At 40.6% G+C, this 12,303-nt stretch overlaps 1 protein-coding gene across 1 annotated transcript in view; it reads left to right on the top strand.

The window, feature by feature from the left end:
- Nucleotides 1-1,513: 1,513 nt before the first annotated feature.
- Nucleotides 1,514-12,303, top strand: part of LOC123503137 (aminopeptidase Ey-like) — a 24,491-nt gene continuing 13,701 nt past the window's right edge. Inside the window, 5 exon segments of the mRNA XM_045252637.1 lie at nucleotides 1,514-1,730; nucleotides 6,873-7,137; nucleotides 9,665-9,850; nucleotides 10,138-10,361; nucleotides 11,184-11,339. Of these exon segments, the coding sequence (XP_045108572.1) occupies nucleotides 1,666-1,730; nucleotides 6,873-7,137; nucleotides 9,665-9,850; nucleotides 10,138-10,361; nucleotides 11,184-11,339 (896 nt within the window). The 5' untranslated portion in view covers nucleotides 1,514-1,665.

The following is a 12,303-nucleotide window of genomic DNA, read 5'->3' as shown; positions in this document are numbered from 1 at the left end:
GGATGTTTCTCCTGTTCATAATGCAGAAATGTTGTTGATCTGGCACTAGAACCATAACAACATACTTCAAAACATTACTCTCAGCACGACTGTTTTCCGAGGCCATAGAGACGAGTAGCCGGGTCTTCAAGGGTGTTTATCTTGTTCATAATGCAGAAATGTTGTTAACCCCTACAGTACTGGAACACATATTCACCTTGAGATTTGTGTACGATTAAACCATTTTATTGACATCATGAAGGGTCTAAGGAGGTCAGAAGATTAATGGCTAGAGTTTTTACTATTTTGATTTCTTCACATTAAGTTTCTGAAGCTGTTTAAAATCGCCAAATAGTAACCAGATTGAGTATAAAAACGCGGCATGCTACTGAAAAAGGTTAAGAAAATAATGACAAATCTCTTTAAAGGGATTCAACTGGCTAGCGTGTCCTTTAGTACTGAGACGTTCTTTTACTATAACTTTTGGGTGTGATTAGACGATTTTATTGACACTAGGGAGGGTCTATGGAGGTCAGAAGATTAATGGCCACAGTCTTCACCTTATAATCCCCCCCACATAAGTTTCTGAAGCTTTATAAAATCACCAAATAGAGCGAATATGGAAGCGCGTCATGGTACACAGGATTCATTTGCCACTAGAACCATAAAAGCACCCATGAAACCACTCTACTTTCTCACCACAACAGTTTTCCGAGGCTACTGAGACGACTAGCTGGGTTTTCATGAATTTCTCTTTAAAATAATCGAGAAATCTTACCAGTCCATCACTAGAACCATACAAAATACTCTTAAAAACATGAGTATCATCAACTAAAGCCTTTGGAAAGTAGTGATGGCTAGTGAGAGAGCAAAGCGTTGGAATACAGCCCCTAAGTGACTTCAGTGAGGACGCGCTGTGGTGATATTTAAGAACTGCCATCTGCGTTTCTTTATTTCTATTGATTTTTTTGTTTTTCTTTTTATGCAAGAGGGGAAGCCGGCCAAGGGCAACAAAAGGTATAAATAAAAAGGCCCTACTTAAATGCCAGGTCCCTTAAAGATAAGAAATAAGAATTAGCCAGAAAACTGAACTGGGACAAATGTCTTAGTTAGGTGAGGTGATGATCAATTTGTTTGTCTATCTCGCTCCTTTGTTGCCTAAAAGAAAACGGGGAAGTTCGTAAAATTTTAATGGGTAACTAGCGTGTAATGTTTTTTTTTTTTTTTCATGGTCTTTCAATATACATGTCTATTTTTAAAAGTGGGGATTTGAATGGGTGACTAAGGTGTAATGTATTATATTCCCTCACTCTCTGGCATTAGGGTTCATTACACTGTTCCGTGCTTTGTTTCCGTAGCCCGTATCATCACCACTTACTACACGAGAGAAAACGAGAAAAGAAAACGAAGAGTAAAGCAAGGGAAACTAATGTAATGATGGAAATAAAACTACTACTATTATTATTATTATTATTATTATCATTATTATCATTATCATTATTATTATTAACAGGTGAATGAAGTTACACCACCTCTCTCTTCTCTAGTCATCAGCACCGGAACACTGAGAACTGTTGGAAAGGCTGGAAAAATAAATGAGAAGAGGAAGCACACTTGACTGAGCAGAGTAAGGCGTCTTGGAGCTCATTTGGATATTGATACTGACTCCCAACACGTGCCTGAACCATGGGTGAGCGCGGCAGTGTGGTGCGCCGTAAGATAAAGAACCAAGCACTCCCTCATAGAGAAAGGTAAGGAGCAAGTTAGTGTTGTATTGGTAAGGTGTAAAGATAATGCAGGAGTTAACCAGTGCTCTCAGTCATTCACTCCTCTCTCTGGTAAACTCTGGAACTCCCTACAAGCTTCTGGATCTCCAACTTCTTATGGCTTGACTTCATTTACGAGGGAGGTTCGAAGACATTTATCCCTTTAAATTGACTAACTCTCTCTAACTGGCAACTAAATGGGACTTTTTTTTTTCATCTTACATCTTTGGTCAGTTCTCCCCTGTTACATAAAAGAAAATATTATCTTGCTTGCTTACTTACTTACGTGTGTGTGTGTGTGGCGTGGCTGCTACTAAGGGTTCACCGCAGGACTACAAGCCTTGTCCTAACCGCTTGCCGTGACTTGGCATTGTTGTGTATGTATTAATAATGCTCCTCCCAAACCCACAGAGAGCTACCCCTGACACTCTCAACACCCCCCCCCTCCATGCACACACACAAACACCGACCACCTGTGATAAAGGTAACATCTGTATTATATTGCTGTTTGTTTGTGTGTGCGCTCTTCGGTGTATTTATCGCAGTCACGTTTGAGGGAGGACACATGGGATGAGAAGGAACACCTGCAATCTAGACAACACCTGTAGCTTATCGCGCGCGTGTGTGTGTGTGTGTGTGTGTGTGTGTGTGTGTGTGTGTGTGCATTGCTTACATTCAAAGGGCATTGAATGGGACGAGGAAAAGAAATTGAAATGATGGTGATTGTGATGATGACGATGATGATGATGATGATGATGATGATGAAGGCAAAGCGAAAAGAGAGTTATAAAAAGAAGTGATGATGGTGGTGGTGAGCGAGTGAAAAAATGAAAAAAGAGAGAAGCAAGTAGGTGATGATAACGATGATGATGATGATGATTATGACGATGAAGATGATAAATATGATGAGGATGATGATGATAGCGATGATGATGATGATGATGATGATGACGATGAAAAATGATGAGAAGAGAGAGAGAGAGAGAGAGAGAGAGAGAGAGAGAGAGAGAGAAAGAAAAATACTGGTTTGTTCACATTTTACCCTTCATCCTTCACCACACAATGACACATACCGTATGATCACTCTTTGACTCTTAGAATATACCACCGCACCTGTTTGGCTGACACACCTGAACACACATAATTTCAGAGACCCTTGCAGGTGTCCCTGTGTGTGTGTGTGTGTGTGTGTGTGTGTGTGTGTGTGTGTGTGTGTGTGTGTGGGTTCGTTCGGAAGAGAAAAGAACAAATTTTATGGGAACAGTAAAGGAAGAGGAGGAGGAGGAAAACGAGAACGAGGACAAGAAGGAGTAGGAGGAGGAGGGGGAAGAGAAGGAAAATATAGAAAAGTATAGGAGTAGATTAGGCAGAAAGGAGGAGGAAGAGGAGAAAGATGATGATGATGATGATAATGATGATGAATGGAAAGAGACATAAAAACTTAAGAATATTTATAGACAGAAAAAAAAGGTGAGATTGGAAGAGACGGAGGAGGAAGAGGAGGAGGAGGAGGAGGAGGAGGAGGAGGAGAAAGGAAGGAAAAATGAGAAATATGAAGATGAGAAAACGATTGAAAAAAGTAGATGATAAAAAGAGAGAGAGAGAGAGAGAGAGAGAGAGAGAGAGAGAGAGAGAGAGAGAGAGAGAGAGAGAGAGAGAGAGATTGATTTAAGAGTAGCAAGAGGGAGAGAAAATATGTTATCAAGTCATTCCAGCCTTTCTCTATTTACTTTTTTTGATATTTTTTTGTGGAAGTTGATAACGTGTTCCCTCCTCCCCTTCTTTCTTTCTTCCCTTCCTCGCATTATCTTCTTCCCTTCCCTTCTTTTCTCTTCTTTTTTTTCCTCCTCTGTCGTTGTTGTGTCTTCCTTTCTTTGTCATCATTCGTTTTTTTCCTTGAAGTTAATCAGTTTCGTTTTGCTTATTCATCTCTCTCTCTCTCTCTCTCTCTCTCTCTCTCTCTCTCTCTCTCTCTCTCTCTCTCTCTCTCTCTCTCTCTCTCTCTCTCTGTGTCTATCTATCTATCTATCTATTCTTGTCTATCTGTGTTTCTATTTGAATATCTATATCCAAGTCTTGCCTTTCTGTCAGTCTGTGTCTCTATCAATCTGTATGTCGGTTTGTTAGTCTACACAAATAAAAGACAAACCAAAGTGTCCATGAAGACCACCACCACCACCACCACCACCACCGCCGCCGCCGCCGCCTTGACCTGTCGAGCGAGCACCACCCACGCCATACTCCCCTGATAACGCCTCGAGTGCCCCTTATGAAACTCGGGAAAGTAAGAGTGTGGATGATCATGAGTTTAATTGATGGTCTTGCGTGTTTACAAATTAAATCTCGTCTTTTGAAACGCTTTGCTCTCTCACCATCACTGCTCTCCGAAGGCTCCACTTGTAGATACTCGTGTTTTTAAGGGCGCTTTCATGGTTCTGGTGATAGCTTGGCAAGATTTCTAGTTTATTAAAAGGAGAAACTGTCCTGAAAACCCTGGTAGTTGTTTCTGTGGCCTTTGAAAATTGTCGTAGTGAGAAAGGGAGACGGTTTTAAATATGGGTATTATTACTGTTTGTGTGAAGAATGCAGCATGGTGGACGTGTAGAGAGGAAGAAGAAAAAGGAGAAATGAAAGAAGAAAGGGGAAGAATATAAAGAAGGATGTATATAAGGAAGTAAATAAAGGAGAGTAAAGACAACTAGAGAACAAAAATAAAAAGTACAAAATAATGAACGTGTAGAAGAGGAAAAAGAAAAAGGAAAGATGACAGAGGGAAGGGAAGAATAAGAAAAAGGAAATATATAAGAAAGTAAAATAAAAAAGAAAGTAAAGACAACTATAGGGCGAATAAAAAAAGAGGGAAAAAAAGAAAAGATGAAAAATGAAAGAAAGGGAAGAAAAGAAAATAAGAAGGGAAAGTAGAAACAACAATAGGGGAAATAAAAGTAATACATAATTGTGAAGAGAAAAGCTTGTAGAAGATGGAAAAGAAAAAGAAAAATGAAAAAAAAGAATGGAAAGGAAGGAAAAGAAAGAAAATAAACGATAGTGAAAATGAAAATAGATGCAAAATGATGAACGCAAAGCTTGTAGAAGATGAAAAAGGAAAAGAAGAAATGAAAAAAAGAAGAAAAAATAAAGAAAATAAGAAGAGAAATTAAAGACAGCAACGATACAGATAAGAGAAAAATAGAGAATGAAGAAAAGGAAAAAGATAAAGAAAAGATGGAAAAAAGGAACGGTAATGAAAGAAGGAAAAAGAAAACACGTGAATAGGAGGAAAAAAATACAAATAATAGAAGAAAGAAGAAAGGAAAATAAGTGAAAAGCGATAAATGTAATAGAAACAAGACAAAAGGAGGAGACATGAACACTCACATGAAAAAAGAAGAAGAAAAAAAACACAGATAAAGAACACAGTTATCTAATATATTTACACACACACACACACACACACACACACACACACACACACACACACACACACACACACACATTGCACTATCAGCCAGGCGAGAAGATTAGAGGTAGTGAAGTGAAAATTATTAACATGAAAAGATAATGATAACAGTAGACACGTCTGACCACCACCATCACCACCATCACCACCACCACCACCACCACCACCTCCATTACCTCAGCCCATAGTCAGTCAGTGTCGCGCCTCGCAACCTCTCGCTTCCCTTCTGGCGCGGCTTAAGTGAATGAGAGAACCGTGAGTGGAAAGAGAGTGAGAGAGAGAGAGAGAGAGGGAGAGGTGAAAGGCTGCCTGCTGTGTCAAAGCGAACGGTGTGAAGACGGTGAGGTAATGGGGTGTGTAGGGTATATAGGAAAGGGGTGATAATAATAATAATAATAATAATAATATACGGTTTATTTATTTGGCAATGTAACAAAAATTACACTGAAAATGTACAGGGTGTGTGTGTGTGTGTGTGTGTGTGTGTGTGTGTGTGTGTGTGTGTGTGTGTGTGTGTGTGTGTGTGTGTGTGTGTGTGTGTGTGTGTGTGTAGGTGTAGAAGGAAGACATGTGTGTGTGTGTGTGTGTGTGTGTGTGTGTGTGTGTGTGTGTGAGGTGTGTGTGTGTGTGTGTGTGTGTAGCGTGTAGAAGGAAGACATGTGTGTGTGTGTTTGTGTGTGTGTGTGTGTGTGTGTAGGGTAGGGGAGGAAAAAGAGGTGTATGTGTGTGTAGCGTGTAGAAGGAAGACGTATGGTATGTGTGTGTGTGTGTGTGTGTGCGCTCACTCTTGCGACATCATCGATAAATCAGCCTCCACATGTTTTCTTTTTCTTTTCGTGTGTTGGTATACGTTACAGTTCAATTTTTAGGTTATTTCTCTCTTTTTCTCTTCTTTTCAGTTCTGACTTGCAATCTTTCATTAATCTTCACTTTTAGTTTTTTTTTCTATTTACGTTAAGTTAGGTTAGAAAAAGAGATGCATTTAGTTTAATCTCTTCATGAGCGCTAATCTTTCTTTATCTTCAATGCTCAGTCAATCTTTACCGCAGTGCTTCTTTCTTTCTTTCTTTTTTTTCTTTCTTTTTACTTCTCACTCATAATATTTTCTTACTTTTCTTTCATTCAGTCTTAAATCAATCCTTATTTTATGTTTTTCTCCCCTTTCCTCCTTTCCTCCTTTCCTCCTTTCCTCCTTTCCCTGTTACTTCTTTTCCTTACTTGTTGCATCAACCTCTTATTTCATCACACTCCTTCCTTCTCATCATTCACTCCATCAACATCACGATCCATGAACACCATTCCACCAACAACACCACCACCACCACCAACACCAATCCCAACACCACCACTAACAATCTTTACTACACTAGACACTCCACCACCACAAACACCACTAACAATCTTTACATCACCATACCCCGCCCCCCACCACCATCACAACCACCACCATCACCACCACCACCACCACCACCACCACCACCATCAACACCACTAACAATCTTTACATCACCAGACCCACCACCATCACCACCACCATCACAAACACCACCACCACCACCACCATCACCACCACCACCACCACAAACACCACTGACAATCTTTACACCACCAAACCCTCCACTACCACCACCACCACCACCACTAACACCCAGTCTTTACTTCACCAGACCCACCAGCACCACCACCACCACCACCACCGCCACTATGGGAGACAAGGACCAGGGGGAACACGAAGGACCTACCATGGAAGTCTTCGCCACCGCCTCCTCCTTGGAAGCGTGTAGCGTGGCGAGCGAGACGAAGACGAAGAAGGAGAGGAAGAGGGAGAAAATGAGGATGGGATTGGCAGTGTCTGGATTCATCGTTTCTATTGCCATCATCGTCTTTGGCTTCTTCTTGGGCGCAGAGGCGAAGAAACACAAGAGAACTGAGGTAGGTGAAAGGGGTGACGAAGGGATGAAGGAGGGTGAAGGAGTAGGTGAAGGATAGGGTGAAGATGGGTGAAGATAGATAGGTAGATAGATAATTTTATTGCCTATAAAAATTTTTAACATACACGTATAATTCCATGTATAAAGTATGGTCCATAATATTTCCAGTTTTTAACATTAGAAATCGTCTAAGAACTCAGAGTACGAATGAAATAAATACCAAAATGATAAGATGATATGAACTAATATGATAAGATAATACCTTACAACTAAAAAGAAACCTCTAAAGCAAAAGTATCAGTAAACGAGAATGGCACGTAATATCTAAACAAATACATTCTAATAGGTTAAACTACTACAAACTAATAAGATGAGGTTCTACCATTTAAGTGAAAACAAACGCGTAAAACATAAGTAATATTCCAACCTAATAAAACGTTAAATAAAAATAACAAGAAATTCAAAACACATACCTAAAATATAAGCTTGTTGCTGTTAAATGAAAAGCTTGACTGGTAACAATTTTCTTTTTTTTTCTCTTCAAGACAAAATATCTTACTTTATCGTCACATTATTTATGGAATTAATCTTATTGACAAGTACGCAACGACTCGTATATGGTTTGACACGTGACCTCAGATGTAAAACGACCTGACATCAAATAATCCTGACTAGGAAATCGATATTGTTCTCTAATGTGGTGTGTGCTGGGACATTCTTGATCTATATGTCGTTCAGTCTGTACACTACCACGACCACACTATCTCATCTCCATCGGTAACCTCTGCCTCTGCCTCTGCCTCTGCCTCTTCTATTCCACCTCCCTATTTCATATACTAATGAAAACTGAAGGGTTTAATGGTCTCCATTCTGTCATCTAGGCTCGTTACCACACTGTTAACAAAGTTTCTCAGTGTTCTCACTGTGGGTGTGTTAGAGTTCAGTGTAAAAGTCATGATATGTCCCAGTGAGTCATCAGTATACGACGTCCTCGCTCGCCACATTTCATGGAAGAATCTGTCGTTTGTGTGACAAGGCTGGTGAAAGATGAGTAGCCGATTCTACATAACAAACATTATTACATGTGGGTGAAGGATGGAGATGTTACTGCTTGTCTGTCTGTTTGTCTCATCCCTCCCCTTCTCTCTCTCTCTCTCTCTCTCTCTCTCTGGTAGTGAAAGAAAAGCAAACACAAAATGCACACATTGATACAACATACAATCACTCGATAAATGAACCGCAATCAGTGTGTCCCTCCCTCCCTTCCTCCCTCCCTCCCTCCCATTCCCTCCCTCCCTCCCTCCCTCCCTTCCTTCCTCTATCCCTGCCTTCCTACCTCCCATTCTCCCTTTCCTCCTTTCCTCCCTGCTTATCCTCATTTTCTACCTCTGCCTCTCTTTCTTCCTTTCCTTCTTCCTTCCTGCCTCCTTTTCTCCTTTTCTCCCTTCCTTCCTTACTTCCTGCTTCCCTCTTTACCTCCCTTCCTTCCTTCCTACCTCCCTCCATCTTTTCCTCCCAATCTCTCTTCTTCCCTTCCTTCCTTTATGCTTCCCTCCCTCCCTCCCTTCCTCCCTTCCTCCCTCCCTCCTATCCTCTCTTCTTTCTTCCTTGCCTCACTCTCAGCCTCCCTCCCTACCTACCTCCCTCTCTTCCTCTCTTCCTTTCTCTCTCTCTCTCTCTCTCTCTCTCTCTCTCTCTCTCTCTCTCTCTCTCTCTCTCTCTCTCTCTCTCTCTCTCCCCAGGTATATCTAAGGCACTATCTGTTGTTGTTTAATCTGTCCCCTGTAGTTATGGCAGTGTTGAAGGTCACACACAGGCGCCACCAGTGATGCTCCTTCTGTCACCCTGATAAGTGGCAGCCTTCGTGATTACTATCTGTTATTGAGTCACTGTGTTTTTTTTTTTTTTTTTGTATGCGGGTGATTATGTGATGGGTTATGTGTGTGTGTGTGTGTGTGTGTGTGTGTGTGTGTGTGTGTGTGTGTGTGTGTGTGTGTGTGTGTTTTTCTTCATTTTTTCTTTTTCTTTTCTTTCATTTTTTTTTTTTTTGTCGATTGGTGGTAAGTTGAAGTGTTTGTTTTGTTAGCTGGTTGTTGTTGTTTTTGTTTTTTTGTTGTCTTATTCTTTTCTTTTTTTCTTCTTCTTTGTTTTCTTCTTCTTCTTCTTCTTTTGTTTCTTACTTTTGTTCGTGTTCTTGTCCTTGTTCTTGTTCGTCTCCGTTTTCTGTTTTTTTTTCTTTTTTTCTTGTTTTTATTATTGTTGTTCTTCGTCTTCATCTTATTTTTTCTTTTTTCCTTCTTCTTCTTCGTCTTCGTCTTCTTCTTCTTCTTCGTCTTCTTCTTCTTCTTCTTTTTCTTTTCTTCTTCTTCTTTTTCTTTGTCTTCTCCTTCTCCTTCTTGTTGTTGTCGTTGTTATTTTCTTGCTCTTTTTCTTTTTCTTTTTCTTTTTTCTTTTACTTCTTACCACCACCACCACCACCACCACCACCACCCACCACACTAACTCACGACCTCTCACCGTTACCTCAGCCGAACACGTCCTTCCGCCTGCCTCGGACACTGCAGCCCACGGAGTACCAAGTGATGCTACAGCCTTTCGTTAACGGCAACTACAGCATCGCGGGACACGTGCAGGTGGAGATGGTGGTGGTGCATGCTACTAGTAACATCACCATTCACCTGGCGGATATCGTGACACATAATGAGACGATACAGGTGAGAGACACAGAGAGAGAGAGAGAGAGAGAGAGAGAGAGAGAGAGAGAGAGAGAGAGAGTGAGAGTGAGTTGTTTTGAAGGTAATGGAAGGAGGAAAGGGAGTGAAATAATTAGGTAAAGAAAAAAAAGATAGAGAGAGAGAGAGAGAGAGAGAGAGAGAGAGAGAGAGAGAGAGAGAGAGAGAGAGAGAGAGAGAGAGAGAGAGAGAGAGAGAGAGAGAAACAAGTGCCCTGATTTTAGTCTTTTCCTACCTTGACCCCTAAAACTCACCTTTTTTTCCTGTAGGTGCAAAGGTACAAGGCAGGGGGAAGGAGGGAGGGACAGGGGGAGGAGGTGGTCGTCTCTAGCCACACCTACGACCCTGAGAAGGAGTGGTACGTGGCTCACCTGTCCAAGGAACTCCAGGTGAACGAGACAGTGGTTCTATCCATGAGCTTCACTGGTCTACTCAACGACAAACTCAAAGGATTCTACAGATCCACCTACACTCTGCCGAACGGAGAGACTGTGTAAGTGTGTGTGTGTGTGTGTGTGTGTGTGTGTGTGTGTGTGTGTGTGTGTGTGGTTTATTGTATTCCTAAGTTTCTTCTTCTTCCTCTTTCTTCTCTTCCTCTTCTTCTTTATTATTCTTCTTTCTTCTTCATCTTTCTCCTCTTTCTCCTCATCCTCTTCTTCCTTTATTCTTTGTTGTTTTGTCTTTTCCTTTTTATTTTTCGTCGTTCATCTTCTTAGGTTTCTTCTTTCTTCTCTTCCTCTTCCTTTTTTCTTTATTGTTTCTTCTTTTTCCTTTTTTTATTCTTCGTCTTTCTTCTTAAGATTTTTTCCTTTTTTCCTCTTCCTCCTCTTGCTATATACTTTGTTGTTTCGTCTTTTTCTTTTTATTATTCGTCGCTCTTAAGTTTCTTCTTTCTCCTCCTTTTCTTCCTCTTTCTACTTTTCCTTTTCTTCTTTTCTTCTTTGTTTCGTTCTCTTCCTTTTTTTATTCGCCGTTCTTCTTCTTGTGTTTCTTTTTTATCCTGTTGTCTCCTTTTTAATTTTTTTTGTTTGGTTCTTATTCATGCTCTTTCTCCTTTTCTTCCTTCTTCTTTTCTTCTCCATTCATGTTTCTTTTATCCTCCCTTTCAGTGTTCTTTTATATCTACCATTACGTGTATGTGCGTGAGTGTGTATGTGTGTATGTATCCTTTGTTCAGTGTATTCATATATCTATCATTATGTATGCGAGTGTGTGCGTGTGTGTGTGTATGTATCTTCTGTTCAATGCACCATTATGTATGCGAGTGTGTTTATGCGTGCGTGTGTGTGTGTGTTCATGTGTTTACCTCTTACAGGAGACTTGCCGTGACTTTCTTCTCCCCTATCAACGCACGCCGCGCCTTTCCTTGCCTGGACGAACCTGAAATGAAGGCGAGGTTCAAGGTATCGCTAGCAAGGCAGACTAACATGACATCCCGGGCCAACATGCCGCTCAGAACAACCGAACCCATGTGAGTGACTTGCTTTGTTGCTTTATTTGTCTTTAACTCTTACTTCTGGTGGATCATGTCAAGATTAGCGAACCCTCCACCTCGTCTCGTTTCGCGGCTCCCCGTTCGCAGTTCTTTCAGTCTGACTTGACGTGTGAAGGAAAATGTAACCTAACCTAACCTAACCTAACCTAACCTAACCTAACCTAACCTAACCTAAAATAACCTTTAACTTTAGCATAGGTTAGGTGAGGTTAACCCCTTCAGTACTGGTATGCATTTCTACCTGAAGTTTTGGGTATGATTAAGATTTTGTTGACATTAGGAAGGGACTATGAAGGTCAGAAGATTAATGCCAAGTCTTCACTATTTTAATCCCTACATGCGTTTCTGAAATTGTATAAAATCACCAAAGAGTAACAAGATTGAATAGGAAAACGCGTCATAATACTGAAGTGGTTAAAATTAGGTTAGGTTAGGTTGGGTTATCATATTTTCATTCACAAGTCATATAAGCCGAGTGAAAGAGATGCGAAGGGGAGTGTGGAAGCGAGGCCTGCTGGAGGGTTGGCTAATCTTGACATGATCGCTTTGGTACTATGTAGTGTGTGTTGCATTATACTATTGGTTGTAACATAATCATAGATGGAATCACGATATTAGGTAAATGTTTGTGAGTTCTGCAGTATGATCTGTATGGATTTATGTATATACAAGATAAGAACAGAAGAAAAAGACTGCAAAGGAGCTATTAAGCCTATACATGGCAGTCTTTGTATTGACGCTTCAGTAATGGGAAACATTTATACCATGGGATTTGTGTACGATTAGACCATTTTATTGACATTAGGAAGGGTCTATGGAGGTCACAAGATAAATGGCTGGACTCTTCACTATTTCAATCCACCACATAAGTTTCTGAAGCTGTTCAAAATTACCAAATAACAATTATATTAGGCCAATTTATTGACATTAGGAAGGGTCT

Source organism: Portunus trituberculatus, chromosome 13 (assembly GCF_017591435.1).
Source record: "Portunus trituberculatus isolate SZX2019 chromosome 13, ASM1759143v1, whole genome shotgun sequence".
Taxonomy (NCBI): domain Eukaryota; kingdom Metazoa; phylum Arthropoda; class Malacostraca; order Decapoda; family Portunidae; genus Portunus; species Portunus trituberculatus.
The sequence above is the reverse complement of the archived record's forward strand: the minus strand, read 5'-3'. Positions and strand labels throughout refer to the sequence as shown.